Source organism: Rhagoletis zephyria, unplaced genomic scaffold (genome assembly GCF_001687245.7).
Source record: "Rhagoletis zephyria isolate East Lansing unplaced genomic scaffold, Rhagoletis_zephyria_1.1 Rzeph_scaffold_03949, whole genome shotgun sequence".
Lineage (NCBI taxonomy): Eukaryota > Metazoa > Arthropoda > Insecta > Diptera > Tephritidae > Rhagoletis > Rhagoletis zephyria.
The window spans coordinates 1-15,810 of NW_016161032.1; the positions used below are offsets into that span (position 1 = coordinate 1).

Genomic DNA, 15,810 nt, shown 5'->3' on the forward strand with positions numbered 1-15,810 from the left:
AGAATACAAAAATGCGCCCATCAGAGAGTATTTTTGAGAATAATTTTTTTTGTAACGTCACACTGGTGCATTTGCGAGAGTCAGAAATGCCAAAACGCGAGCAAGAATGGAAGGAGAACAAAATTTGCAAGAATAACGTAAACAGATTGCACAAGTGTGACGTCATACAAACAGCGATTCTGTCAAATTCACTATGAGTCCCTTTTAATGTAAGAACTTCAGTTTATTTTAAAAATGTATATCATTTTAGGAAGACGCTAACAATATGCAACAAATTGAGGGTCACTGTCTTGTGGCTAAACCACATCTTGTTAGTAATTATATCATATCAATCATATGTTATTTGGTTTATCTCCGAAAATATTTAATACATATTTTCAGAAAGCAGAATAATCAACTTCATTTATATAACTATTTGGCTAGCTTTTGATAGTAAGTAACTAAATACTTATATAAAATGTACAGTCCAACTCAGCAAAATATGTTCAACAGCATCACCGAATTAATTAAGAGCTGCATAACACAGCGAAACGTTGGCCTGTGCTCCCAATATTCTTACACTATTCGAAGTGTCTTTGAAATTCGGGAGGACTTTTCGTTAATAAAACCAATAGACCAATAGAACGAATACTCTGCTGATTAGTAGTACAAACAAAATTGAACTGAAACCCATTTATTTTCGTTTATAATTACTCTTTAATTAGGCGCTAATTTTACTGAACTTTTTCTGGTGAACGATTAAATTGTGTTGTTTTTCTCATAAATTTTTTTTTTTTTTTTTTTAAATATGTCAAAATAAAACCAATACCAGAGTGGTTTGTTTTGGTGTTTTTAGGTTTGTCAATTGAATTGTCAATTACAACTAAATTTCGCACAATTTAGTAAAATAAAAGTAAATAAAAATAATGCAAACGACCCAGTAACATATTGTATGGAAAGTAAACTTAATAAAAAGCTAAATATTAGAATAAGCAATTGAAAATGAAAGACGTACTAAGAACGTACATATGTATGTCAACTATAGAAGAAGTCCGAGTTTTGTCTTAAAAAATAAAAATTCGCTTGAAATACATATTAACTAATGTGTATGTCCGCCATTGTTGAGGAAATTGGATGATATGATTTTTAAGTTCTTTTTTGTTTTTTGTTTTTTGCTTCTTTACTGGAACTAATACTCTCACGCAGCTAAATCACTAAATCCATTACCAAGTCATTCGTTCTTATAGGCACACGCATTACATATAACACATAGTATGTAAATCTGGAAGAAAACAATATAAAAAATAAAAATAAAATAAATTGGAGGCAGAAAATAAAATTTTAAATATTTATAAATTTTATATAAATAAATGAGGTAAAATAAAATTTGGGATGAAAACGGGCACAAACTTTAACCAGGTAGAAGTCGTTCAAGCGTCAAGACAACTGTCAAAATTAAAACCCGTAGTCGTCATCGTAGTCATCGGAGACTGCTTAAATCCAACTTCCGTGCATCCGGCAAAACACCTCTCATTTTGGTGGATCAATGCTTAAAATCGATAGGAAAGTTTACCGTGGCCCAAGAACATTTTAGTGAACATGAATGGACATTCCAACAGGCCTCCGCTCCTGCTCATAGGGCAGCAGAAGATCAACACAATTGCAAAGAAAAATTTCCGAAAGTTATCACAGCTGCAGAGTAGCCAGCGTAGTCACCAGATGTGATGCCCATGGATCACTACGCCGTGAATGCCATCTGATTTCGATATTTTACCGAAGTTTTAAAGCTCTGTGTTGGTGCCAAGGGAGGCAACCCCGTTATTTTTTGTCACCCTGTACATGGAATACAAATTGTGAGTCTTACAGGGCAATTATGGCAACTGTTTTTCAACTCACCACAGTCTTTCGAAAGACAATTGGTAATTCTGGCAAGCTACATATCTTTTCTGTCTTTCGAAATACTAATTAAAAGAAAGCTGACATTTCTTAATCGCTCTTATAGGCGAGTTAAGCTAGGCGAGCAACCGCGAATATTTTCCTGCTTAACGATCGATTTGTTAAACCAACTAATCAATTTTTGTTTACAGGTTTACCTCTTTTAAGAGTCTTTCATGAGCTGGTTCTCACCATTTTACAGTGGAGTAGCGATACTTTCCTTAATAAGCATATTTTAAGGGGAGTTATTTTTGTTTGATGATATAGAATGTATGTATGTATGTATGTGTGTGTTTGTATGTGTATGTGTATTCGTTTGTTTTTGATTCAGACTAAAACGCCATAATACTTGCTTTACTTAGTTCCAGCATATTAGCTACATTCTATTCTAGAAATATTCTAGAGCAATTATTCATGTTAAGCTTTATTTTAGAAACAAATTTTATTAAATTTAAATTTCGTTCTTTCATAACCGCATTCTGTAACAACTCTTCGTTACCACCAGCATTATAATTTTTTATATCTCCTACTTTACCATGCTGAATACCTCTATCGCTACCTATAGCCTTCCACTTAATATTCGGTTCAAAGCTATTCATACGTTGAAATGTTAACATTTGTATTTGTATTGTTTCATTTAGTTCATCAGCATATAAATTATGATTATTTTTATTTCGTTTCATTAACCATTTGAATTGCTCATCATTATTCAAGTCATTGACTGTCGAATATTTTCTCTTCATTCTGTCATTGAAAACGCATAACATCACAAATTTATAGATTAATAACATTATGCATACAAATTGTACGAAATTTACAAATTTCGCACTCTTTTGCAAACTTACAACAAAACGATGACAACGGAGTCATTCCGGAAGCGCAAATTGATCTTGTTCCATTGGTTTTTTCAGCCAGCTGCCCAGGTCTTCGCGTCGAAAAGCCGCAAATAACTCTTTCTTGGCAATCTGAAAGATACAAAATGGGTATAAGTATTATCTTAGCACAGGTATTAAAAATATACATATGTAGAAGGGAGTATTTCATGTTAAGTTGTTTAGAAAAACATTAATTTAGGACTAGTACGCTGAAATGACAGCAGGAGACTTTCCGGTAAGTAATTTTTTACCTTAACCCTAGAATACTAACGTTCGCCTGTGAGGCGGAACGAATTCGGTTTCCGCGCGATATTTCAGGAACACTTTTAATGACCAAAGCAAACGTTCGCGCCAACTCAGCTTAGCGCTGTACGAGGCTGTTAGCAAACGCACATTGTACAGTGGCCTTGCGCGGCTGAGTTCCACGCCCTCTTGACGCCTGACAGGCGAACGTTAGTAGTAAAGGTAATTTTGTTTGCTGTAATTATTTCAGTTTTTAACATGTTTTTGGCTATTTTCTGTTTTGAACTTAATTTTTTTTTACTTTTCGAGAGGGGTTCCTATGAAGAACAAGTTCTAAAATGGTTGGAAGAAATATCGTTGAATGGAACCGATAGTGAGAACAATTTGGAAGAAGATTTCAAGGTTTCAAACCTTTTGTTTGATTTATTCGAATAACTTTACGAAGAAAAAAGCATTGCTTAGTTTTTATTCATAAGGCCCAATGTGATACAAAAAAGTCGATTTCATTTTTAAGTACAGCTCACAATAGAAAAGATAGACAACTAATTCCTTTTAAGTGTGAAAGTAAATACCTCTAAGATAATTCATGGATTGTTTGAGTGCGTTCGCTTTTAAATGCTTTTTTTTTTTAATTTTTTAAAATGACCCCTTTCAAAAAGATTATAAAATATGTGCTATTTTCAATACGAATTATTTTTATTAATATTAAAAAAATTATTAAATTATTTCATATTTTTAGTTTAAAAACATATGAAATATGTTTAAACTCATTTTTTAAACAAATTTAAGTTTTAGAAACACAAAACTTGTACTTTTTTTCAAAGTAGCCTCACAGGCGAACGTTAGTATTAAAGGAATAAAAAATAAGGTTAGTATTCTAGGGTTAAAGAGCGTGAGAAATACACTAGAGGTTTGCCATTGCCTGCAGAGGGGCGACCGCTGCTAAGAAAATCCCTTTTTTAATTTTTTTGCAATGTTGCTTTGACCAGGGCTTGAACCCAGGCCCTGCGGAGTGGAAGCGCGCACTGGTTACTACTACACCACAGCGGTCAAAAAACCTCAGGCGATTGTTCGGAGAATGCGTCACACTAGGCTAAGCATGCTTTCAGGTGCCATCAACCTATTACTTTAATAAGTCCTGCTATATGCCAATTGAGAAACCCTTATGCAAAAATTTCATAAATTGCAAAAAGAAAGTTTTGCAACAGCAGTTGTGCACATATCTGTGCTGACCACTTTATGCGGGTTGCTCGAGGATGTAGTATACATTGAGAGTTAAATCTCTACTGGAAAACGGGCTCTGAGTTTTCATAGTTTATATATAATAATTTCTATACGTTTGTAGCTTAGGAATACAAATTTTAAAAATCCACTTTAAAATTGAGATGAAGGCACTGTAAATTCACGGCATACAAGTTCACTCACCTGGTAGTCCTTAACCCTCTCCTTTGTTTGCCCGTAATCGGTAGTCAGCTTGCGATTTGGTATGCCCGGTAAATTTTTCATCAAATAGCCATACTTCATGAAGTACATTTGCTTGGTTATGCGCGATATTTGGTTATTTACCGTTTTACCGGTAAGTGAATTCACCACCTCGACCTCACTGTCGCCAATTGTCCAATTGATGCCGAAATTCGGTGCCTTAGCCTGATTGCGAGGCTCAGCGGAGGTGACCAACGCCAAGCGTGGTTTATTCAGATGATAGGGCGGCGGAAGACCTTGTATGGATTTCTCTATTCGGCCGCAAACGGCACGATACATGTGCTCTGGATGCAACAAGCTGCCCAACACTATGGAATGCAAGTAAATTGGCTCGACAATGGAGGCCAGCAGAGATCCCTGTATGCCAACGATATTCCAGCGAGCAATCTTGTCGGAGCAGGACATGGTCAGTAGACGTTCGCCCTGTGAAGAAGTAGAAATTTCAATTTGAATGGTTGACAAAAGTGATGATGATGAATTAAGATGGCAGGTGAAATTTATTAGCCTTTCTTCTAAAGTCTTGGTAGACACTCACCTGCAATACACCGTCCCATGTTTGTAGGCCCTCTTTGCTTTTTACCGGTATAGTCCCCTCACCCGATTCGATTTTCGTACGCAATTGACCACGCGCCTTTCTGACATTGCCAGGCATGACATGACATGGCATGGCATTTTGCATTTAGCGGTACAATACAAATTTAGCAGCAGCGTTCGTAAATGAGGCGAGTAATCAGCGAGTGGTTTGCGCAATGAATTTTATGTTAAATTTCATTCAATAGGATATTTTGGAAATTTACATTTCAAATTGTAATTTGAATAGCATAAAAATCGCAAAAATTAGTATTTTAATTATGTAGGTTATAGTAGTATATATAAAATATTGTCATCGATCGTACGCAGACGCAGTAGTTTACAGCAGTTTGTCACAGTAGAGACATGACAGAGAAATCACCAACAACGCAACGGAAGCGAACACAAAAGAGTAACAGAAAAACGGCATTTCCAAAGAACATATATATAAAAAAAAACATTGAAATTATTGGAAAAAAGAAATCGAGAGAAAAAAGAGAAGAAAGAATTCATTTATGGATTGTACTTGATTAGTAAAATAAAATAAATTTAATAGAGACTATACTTAATTTTTAGGTTCATATTTTTTTTTTCTTTTTGGTATGAAAATTTACGCATTTTAAAGTGTAAAAAATTGTCAGAATACTACGAAAATTGTATTGTGAACAAAGAGTGTTAAATCTAGCTGATTTATCAATCTTTGTATTGCCATTCGAATTTTGAGGAATTTTTGAGAGAGTACCAGAACTATCAAACATGCTTTTTTTACGTAGTAGATTATGGAGTTCGCATTTTAACAAAACTTCGTACAGTACCAGGAAAAAATAATGCACTTAAAAGTTTTGCTTAATCATTAGGGTTCGAGGAAACTGACATTTCTTTTCGAAAAATTTTGATTTCCTCAAATCTCAAAATAGTGCATTTTTTTGGTAATTTTTTCTTTGTTTCAACTAGACTCTGGTAATCTCCTTGGGAGTACCAAATTCAATCCATGTGTCTGATTTTGCGAGCGTTTTCTTGGCTGAAGTTTTGACTATCGCCGAAGGCAAGTCAAGATGAACGAATCGTTTTTTTCGGACAGTCCGAAAGCCATTAAGGCTCTGACGTTCCTTACAACAAGTTGAAATCGATTTAGGAGAGAAGTTCTTTTAAAAGAGTTTGTAATCAGTTCAAAGTAGACTTAATTTGGTTTTTTGGACCTATTGTAATATACCCGGAAAAGAGGATGTTGATGAGTTATCTATCGGAAATATCGGAGAATTTGTTTACAATCCCCAGCAGTCGGGTCTTAAGTGGCGGATAGTCTCAGACTGCGGAATTGTCTAACCCATGTGGCCCGAGTACAACCTCAAAAGAATACGCAATTTATTGGTAAAAAAAAAAACTGGCGGGCCAAACGCGACTTGTAAGCTAAGTTTTTTCGTCAAGTTTTTTACCTAACCTATACCCAGCGCTTCTCCGAGGGGAGATGCAGATCGTCCATTGGCCGCAGACCGTCCATAAAAGCAACAAACCAATATGTATATTCCTTGAGTTCACAAAAAAATTTGTCTTCAAAGAATTACCCTTAGGCGCTTAGAGACAGCGGCGGTGATGGAATGGCTCTTAACATTTGTCAAACTTTAATTGATCGGACAACATAAAAAAAAATGTTAGCATTTGAAAACTGGCACTCCTTAATGGTCCGAGCTCTACACTAAGCCACTTAAGGGCGAATGATTTGTTTTAATCGATCGAAACATTATCCAAGGAGGTGAATTTTTATTCTGTATCTAACCTGGGGAGATGGTTTTAGTGGCAATGGAAGTTTTTACGTAGAAATATGAAAATAACTTCCACAAACCTTCTCTTTTAAATGGGTTGGAATTTCGGGAGAAAGAATCGAGTAAGACTGTTCGTGTTTCTCACAGCTGACCATCGGCTAAGATTGGAATAACTCGGAGAAAAACGAATGACAAAACAAAGCCGAAAGCCAAGCTGCTATTAAGTTTATACAACGCTGGAGGGTTCATGGTAGGAAGATGATTCGTACTCACAACACAACTATGCAAGTTGCAAATCTCCATTTCCGTAAGTTTCTCGTGGGCAAAAGGGAAGCAAAAGCCTTAGACTAATGAAAGCTGGGCAATGTACAGTAACGAGAGAAGTGATTTTGTAAGTTTCAAGGGTTCCATAGAGCACCGTCATTCAACCCCTGGCTAAAAGGATCTAGGCACCTGGCTTTTTATGGTTTTCGCCCAGCGTTCGCTGAGGTGATTAAATGCCCATCTTTCTGAAAGCCTACCACATGTAGTCATTAAAAGTCCCGCTCTCTCCATACTCGGCGACAATTCCTGGCCTGGAAATAAGCTTGATAGCAAGAATGATAGAATACCAGATTGCGCCGATCAGAGAGGATTTTTGAGAATAACTTTTGTGTGACGTCACACTGGTGCAATTGCGAGAGAGAAATGCCAAAACCTGAGCAAGAATGGAAGAAGAAGAAAAAATGTTGCAAGGAAAACGTAAACAAGTTGCACAAGTGTGACGTCATGCAAACAACGATTCTGTCAAATTCGTTAAGAGAGGAATAGCGGTCCGAGATCGGCGCAACCTTTGTATTCTCTCGATCGTGGCTTGATAGAAGTGATCTGATGCGATATAGAGAGAGAGAAGTTACATCCACTAAGAAAACACTGCATTGATCAGAGAGTCCAAATTTGAGGTTGATTGAGGGCTTATCACAGAAGTAGTTGCCCGTATAGCACTGCACCACTAATTCCAATTCAGGCATACTTTTGCACACTTTTCTAGCTGCTTAAAGATGGTGGTATTCACCAAACAGTACCACTATGTATACAATAACAGTGGTTTAATTGTGGACTCAGGCCGCTGGTAACTTAGCCTCGGCGAAAGGACCAAGCGCTGACCAACGGTCGTCTGCAACAATGTAAGGCTACCGACGACTTCTTTACCCTGTCCTTTTTTATCGATGTCTAACTCCCAGGAAGCTTACAGTCAAGGATCAAGTTTCATGGGGTATTCATTTGTTGGACAGCAATAGAGAAGAAAACACTTCTTAAAATAAAAGAAAGTGTACAAAGGGCTGCGTCATCCGCGCTGAGTTCGGTCTCAACAAATCCTATAAAATGTCGAACTACTGAGCAGCAATCTACCAAATAAATACGTGAATCTTCCTCAGCTCTGGAGTTGCTACACACTGGTACTGACGTACATATGGATGTATGTACTGGGTTCCGCGGCACACGGGCGTCACGACCGAAAGGATTGCCGAAGACGGCGCTCTATCAGGAGCTATGCTAATAGAGTAAGTGCCGATTTCCTTCCAAACGATTAAACGACAGCTCGACCTATCCATGATCCGGAAAGCGAAGAAGGTGTGAACCAAAACGATGATATCGATTGATGGCTCTAAATACGAGGACTTAAACGAAAACAATACGTAGCACTATGAAAGTATGATAATCCACATACTCAGGCATACTTAGGGGAATAAAAATCTTTAATAATGTTCGAGAGATTCACTAATATTAATTCAATCAGGGGCTGGTTTCAAAATATGATTTTAACCATTACGTATCTCACAAACTTGAAAATAAGTGCTTTCAAAATTAAGTGATACCAAATGATTATTAAGACGTACATATATACATATAGGCCTCACCGAGAGGTAATGTTGAAAAACGTACTACCTCGCCCACTTTTAGTTCATAAAATCTTGAAGTAGAAATATTTCAAAGTGTATGAGTTAAAGGTAAGCAGGGAGTATATATATGTATTAATATCACTTCAAGTTTTTCCCATATTACTTGGAAAAAACTTCGAAAAATTTAAAAAGCGTTCAAAAAATTTAACTTCGAGCCTACCCATCAAAAGATTTCATAACTATGGCGATCCCTAGAGCTCTTCACCTCCATCTAGCATACGTTCGATATTTTGGTACTCACTTAAAAATTCGAATATATTCATTTTGAAATAAATATGTATGTAGTATTAAAATACTATAAATATTTATTAATTTCTTACAAATAACAAAATGGGAAGCATAACTCAATTCAAATGTTCCTTAAAAAGGTGTTCTTCTTGTTTACTTATTTACTTGTAAATATCATTTTAGAATGCATGGTTTTTCTCTTTCAATACTTAGTAGTAGTAGTCTAGTTTGTTTAACTTTAAAATTTTTTTGTAATTTCATTTGATTTTGTTTACCAACCTATTTGGATGTTTGTCAACACCAGTGTCATTTTCGTGAGGACTAAAAATCCGTGCATCACCACAAGGCGCTGTATTGATGTACAAATGGAAATGAACACCGGATTTTAGTTTGTACGGGTATTGCCCATTGTCTTGATTCCTCACGAAAATCGACTGATTTGCAGTGGCTATAAAAATCAAAAGTTGAAAAAAAGAAAAATTTGTTTATGCGACTTTAGTAAATACGAGATTAATTGTTTGACGCATGTCATGTTTTGTTGTATTATTTGTTAGATTTATATTATTAATAAAAAAAGTATTAACTATGTAATTGTATCTAGTAAGTAATTCGAGTATACGCTTAAGTTAAAAAATGGTGGGATTCTAGAGCAATTAGTATTTATTAAAAATAATAGTGTTAATATATGTGAAAATGTAACCGATTTTAATTACTATTTTTTTATTTTCAAATGCAAACTAGGCGTCTAGAAGAGAAAAAAAAAAGCTAAAAATATAAGTAATAATTTTTTACACTACCGGCCGCTTTTTATGCTTGCTATTTGGAAAAAAAGTTAGAGAGCTTAAAAATTGGTTAATAAATAAAAAATATATAATAAAATTTTATATTTTATAATTTGGATTTAAGTGAATTGAAAGTTTGGCATGTGAGTAATATTTCAGATTTATGATTAATTTTAAGTCAAACGGTTACACGCAGTGACATTAACCCGTGAAAGTAACTGAAATTAACCCACACGACTTTACATATGTATAAAAATAGCAATAATTTTCGCAGGTATTAGCTCCGTTCCATATGGGTATTTAGGAACAAATAATTTTTACAATTATACATATGGACATACCGCCAGCTTAGAGTTAAAATTTGCTATGCCCACTTTAAAAAAAAAAATACATTTTGAATCGAGAAGCAATAACTGCTAACCATTTCTATGCAGTGATACGCAATCTTTTCATCAATGTTGTGGAATTTGGAGTTGTTCTAGCTTGGTATATGCGAATTTATTTTTTTTAAAGCAAATCCGTTCGAGAGGTTTTTTCTTTCCTCAAAAATATGAAAAAAACTGCAATTATCAACTTTTCACTCCAAGCTAGCGATATGTTTATATGTACATACACATAGTCGATGTTTTTGCAAAACCGCCTAAATCGCTGTTGTTGCAAAAATGAGATTTGGTAACCCTGAACTCCAGGCATCGAGATTTATGCATAAAAATCTTAAAATCGTTATTAAAACAACAGATTTGTAAAATAGTAGCCAAGCCTTGATAGTTAAAAATGAATGCTTGATAAAGTTTTGAATTTCCTACTTCATATCATTAAAAAAAATTACATGGAAACTACTCTGCAAATTCGAAAACTAGTATTTTTTTTAGCTATTCAAAAGCGAAACTTAAGAATTAACCCTTAGGGGAAATGCGCGCTCAACTAGTGATAGTTAAAATTTCAAAAGAAAAAAAAATAAAAATACGCGACTAAAGCAAAAAGTTAACAATTTGAGCTTTTTTTATTCATTATAATTCGTTCTCGACATGACCGCCCCTATTTCTGATACAAATCCTCACTTCTCCTTTGCTCGAACACTTCTCCTTTAGTGAATGTTGTTCTTTACGGCAAGAGGCATGTCCTCCATTCATTCGAGTAAACTGTTCTCCTCAGAGTTGAATGATACTAAGTAAATATGTATTCTTTATAAAAAACTGGGGTTGCTTGACTATCTTTTTTATATAGGGCGATTCGAAGGAGATGCATATCTTTGAAAGCAACTTTTTTTCTCCGACAAATTGGCAAACTTAATCATGGAGCGATACTCAGTTGTACAATGCGTATTAACGATGTGCGCATTGCGTTATTTTTTCGGTAAACTTAACCGGCCATCTGAGGCAACAATCAGCCGTTGGTGCAGGAAGAAATTGGATTCGTTTTCGTGCAGGTCGTTCGGTTGAAAATATTGCTGTTGTGGGACAAAGGGTGGACCAGATGGAAAAATAATTAGAACTGAAACGTAATGATCTAAAGTCGTTTTGTTCTCCACGACTGTAGTGCATAAAAGATTATTTAATTTTAAAAAATATGTCGACTTTTTTGGGGATATGTGTAGTAGTCCAGCTCGAGCTACATACCTCCAAATGTAAACATATGAACAAGACAGCAATTTCTATCGCTTACTTCATACACATATTTATTGTTCTGCCTGAGGTTGAAGGTGAGAGATGCCTCTTTTGCTTTTGATTATGTAAAATAGATGATATTGGAATTTAACATTTTATGTTAAAATGTATATAAGCAACAGAAGTGAGTTGAATCGCTTTCAAAAGTACGTTGACGCGCTAAAAAAGCAGCAGAAAAGAAAACACGCATTTTGTGGCTCGGTGAACAATTTATAGCGCAAACAGCACCTATTTTTAGCTAATCACTGAAAAACTCATGATTCAAACTATGTATATTGAGTGAATCATATAAATGCAAATGGAAAGCAATAAGAATAGATATAATATGTAGTACATATTTTTGCATGTGTAAATGTTTATGAGTAAACAATATCGCGACGTTGTGAGCCGCCAGCGCGTATATATTGCTAAGTGTCCCATATGGTCTAGTGGCTAGGATATCTGGCTTTCACCCAGAAGGCCCGGGTTCGATTCCCGGTATGGGAAGTATTTTTTATCTTAATTTTTCTATTGGTACCGCGTTATCATAAATGTTTTCCTTCTTAAATTCTATGCTAAATAAAATATGCAGCACCATGCAATTAAAAAAAAAATCCATTACATATGAAAGAAAACAAACCAAAAAAAAGTGTCTGGTAGCGAGTTTTGCATGCATTGTGGAAATTTTAAAAAATGTACAAATACGAGTACTCAAATATGTTAAAGTAAGGCAAAAATAAAGGCAGTAAAATGTTGCATTATGTATAGCGAAAGCCAGATATATGTATGTATGTATATACATTACAAAACTTGCTAGTAGCGCATCCATGCCAACATAAGTTTTTTGAAAAAATGCAGTTTTCGCAAAGAAAGATGTAAATTTTTTTTTTATATGAAAGCTACTTGAAGCGAATTTCTACCCTGTGTTCCTTGTGCGCTTTTTTTCTTTTTTTTTACTCTTTTCGCAACTTTTCGCGCAAAGCCTGGCACATTTGTAGAATTTCGCAGCTATAGCACAAACCGCATTCAAACAAAACTGCAAAGTTATGCAATGTGCGCTGTACAAACTAACCAAAATAAAACTACACTACTACTTTTTCAAAAAATAAAACTTACAATAATATAAGTGTATATTTTTTTTTTATATATACATACATATATGTACATACATACTATTTGCATACGCACTTGCGTGCACATGTGTGGATGTATGTACATATATGTATTTACGATTTCAGTAGAGACTCTAAGATGGGATTTGGTGTACGAAATAGTGGCTAAGTTTATATACATAAGTACATAAAAATTATAAACTTTAAAATTAAATAATAAAATTGTTGTTTCTATTAAAAGGTATACATATGTATGGCTGAGTAAAATACTCCTCGTCATCTACTAGGCAAGTAAATATTCAGTTGGACAAAAATTAAATAATCGCTTCAACATACCCTGACTGCATTGTAGATCCAATTGAGCATATAAATATTTCATTAGACAACGCCGAGAGACGATCTCAGCATGCGAATCGTTGAGCACAGCGCCAGTGACACTCATGTGTTCGCCGCTCACACATTTGGTGCCAGTGGACACGGAAATTACCTGCCAAATGGAAATTTGTAAAAATTACTTTGAAATTATAATCGAACATTTGAAAGACTGAACGCACTTTGGCTTCACTGAAATTCATATCTTCGGTCATTACAATGCCAGCCAAGACTTTGCGGCGCGAATACGATTCCTGTCCCTTGATGACCTCCATGAATTTCTCCAATACCAAGCGACCAATAGTGTCAGCGTGTATTTGTGGCAATTCCATGGACGATGTCTTATCATCGATCGGCAATGGCACATTCTTTTGTGGATGCATCATTGGACTGTACGAAATGTTGCATAGCGAAGCTAAAGCAGCCTTGGCAGCTGCATTCTTGGCCAACTTCTTTGAAGGACCTATAAAAAAGCGGAGGAAAGTAAGTCATCAAAAACAAATATAAAAATATGCACATGGGTCAATCCATGTCAAATCGAACATTTTTGGTTTGAATGAATTTTGGTCAGAACTTATCATATGACAAAGTTATGCCAAAGAAAGAAAAAATATTTTTTTTTTTAGTCTGCAAAATTCTAAAAAATCTCACAATTTCAAGGGCTTTTTTTTTGTTTAAGTTCAAAAATTTATGTCTTACAAAAAATAAAGACAGAAAATTTCAGGATCTTTTAAGACCAGTGAGAGGTGTTGAATAAAAAATTTTCCCAAAAATTTATACACAGTGGTCGAAAAATATTGACAAGTTTTACCAACTAATTTTTTTGGTATTTAATTTTAGTTATTTTCTTATAAAAAAAATTAATTCTTTGACAAAGCCCGTGCAACATTAAAAAAAAAATAAAATTTGTTCGTAAAAATTTCGAGCTTTTTAACAAGCTTTCTTAGAAAGATTTTCAGATTTTAAGAATGCAGTTTTGTAGTCCCTTCAATTCAAGTATACTAAAATGGTCCATTCCAACCATGGGTCGATTTGACATGGATTCACCCATTTGCGTTCATCTAAATATTTACATACCTGTGCCATCGAATTTGCTATTATTCACCGTTACAGTCATTTTGAAACGACAATTATTCTGTGCTCCATCCACTGTTGAGCAATCGAAGTGTACGTCGTTGAAGAGCTCATAGAGTAGCATAACAGGTCCCTTGTCCGGCACTTTCTTCTGGCCATCCACAGTAATGGCGCTCTTATTTACATCTAACGTGGAGTACAAAAATGTGTTGAATGTTAATGATTTGTGGCGGAGAAGGCGCAGTGTATATGAAAACATATTTTCAATTAGTGCTTTATATGTATGTATGTATAACTAGCTTGGATGGAAAAGCGCAATATATGCCGTTGCGCCTTGTGCGGCTGCGCGGTTGTTCTGTTTCATTAACTAACTCTGTCCATTGGGCAAGATTCAGGAGGGGAAACAAACTACATACTTGGTGAATTTATTGGTTAAAAAAAGTGAACAGAAAATTTCAACTCAAATTTGTATACTTGGTAAAATGAGAAGGGATTTAAAAAATAAAAAACATGAAATAGTAACGAACTAAGGGTACGAACAAAAATAATTTCAACAACACAATTTTATAATTACCTGTTTCAGAAAATATATGTATGTATTTGAATTATGTTGACGCTAAGAATGACATCGAAATTCAAAGTGGTCAGAGTTGTTGTTAAAGAGTATAAGGGACCGTAATGGTTTTGATTTTTATACAAAAAAAAAATATTTTTTTAGCCCTTGAAATTGGCCACAACGTTTTCAGTGCCTCATTGCCTCATCTTGTTCTACGTCACCACACTACAGCAGAATACGAGGCGATCGGTCTGACTATAGGTACATACAGTACTGGTCATATATATAACGCCCCATTTCAAAATTATATCGTTTGCCTCTTATGTTTAATTATTCATTTTTAAGAATTTTCATTTAAACTATAGCTCATTTTATAACAAAATAAATATAAATCCAAGTTTTAAACAAAAAAAAAAATCAACAAATTTTTAGCAAAATTTCAAACTTTTTTCTCAGAAGCGCTAGATTTTTTTTGAGTACGCAGTTTTATAGCCCATTCAATTTTAGTCTAATAATGTGATTTGATTTGATTTTTTAGAATTTTTTTTTGTCGCATTTGCTTCTATATAACGAAGAAACGCAATTAATTTTTATATGGAAAGAACCCGCAACAACTTCGGCGAAAAAAATTCTAAAAAATCAACGGTAATTTTTAGCCATTTCAAACTTGCACATTGTTAGACTAAACTTGAATGGGCTATAAAACTGTGTACTCAAAAAAATTCTAACACTTCTAAGAAAAAAGTTTGAAATTAGGTTGAAAATTTGTTGCACATTTTGGTAGTTTTCTACAAAGTTTTAAATTTAGTTTTATAAGGGTTTTGTTAGAGAATGAACTGTGTTTTAATTAAAAATTCCTAAAAAGAAATAAATAAACATGAGTGGCAAACAATATCACTTTGAAGTGGGGGTGCTATTGTATTGGCCAACGCCCTATGTGACCACAAAATACCATAGCCGATTTATCTTCAGTTCAATGTGACCTCTTCATGCTTCGTGTCAAAAGTTCCCCTATATATTTCACTTCCGCGGAAAGACTTAGGCTTAGGCCCCTAAGCAACGGAAAATTGTGACTTTTCAACTATTGTAGAAATGGACATCAAACATAATTTGTATCTTTAGAAACCAAAAGTAAAATTTAAAAGAATTTTTAATTTGAAAAAAAATATTACTTAGCGAATAAAAAAAAGAATACTTAGAGAATATGACTTATGAAATAAAATTGTAAATAAAATTGCATATACTTTGAT

At 34.5% G+C, this 15,810-nt stretch overlaps 1 protein-coding gene, 1 long non-coding RNA gene and 1 other non-coding gene across 6 annotated transcripts in view; 2 read left to right on the top strand and 1 right to left on the bottom strand.

The window, feature by feature from the left end:
• Positions 1-764: 764 nt before the first annotated feature.
• Positions 765-15,810, bottom strand: part of Adar (Adenosine deaminase acting on RNA) — a 49,528-nt gene continuing 34,482 nt past the window's right edge. For 3 of the 4 annotated variants that reach the window (XM_017625223.1, XM_017625225.1, XM_017625224.1), the window contains exons 4-11: positions 14,008-14,190; positions 13,113-13,393; positions 12,895-13,045; positions 9,298-9,466; positions 5,050-5,149; positions 4,458-4,937; positions 2,760-2,879; positions 765-1,261 (exon numbers count right to left, since the gene is read on the bottom strand). In XM_017625223.1, the coding sequence (XP_017480712.1) occupies positions 2,781-2,879; positions 4,458-4,937; positions 5,050-5,149; positions 9,298-9,466; positions 12,895-13,045; positions 13,113-13,393; positions 14,008-14,190 (1,463 nt within the window). In that variant the 3' untranslated portion in view covers positions 765-1,261; positions 2,760-2,780. Of the gene's footprint in view, positions 2,659-2,759; positions 2,880-4,457; positions 4,938-5,049; positions 5,150-9,297; positions 9,467-12,894; positions 13,046-13,112; positions 13,394-14,007; positions 14,191-15,810 lie in introns of all 4 variants that reach the window. The other variant, XM_017625222.1, reaches the window with a different exon arrangement.
• Positions 5,201-6,719, top strand: LOC108369990 (uncharacterized). The gene is made up of 2 exons (XR_001848585.1): positions 5,201-6,133; positions 6,205-6,719. It is a non-coding gene; the product is annotated as an uncharacterized LOC108369990 (long non-coding RNA).
• On the top strand, positions 11,882-11,953 carry TRNAE-UUC (transfer RNA glutamic acid (anticodon UUC)). Its single transcript has one exon. It is a non-coding gene; the product is annotated as a tRNA-Glu (tRNA).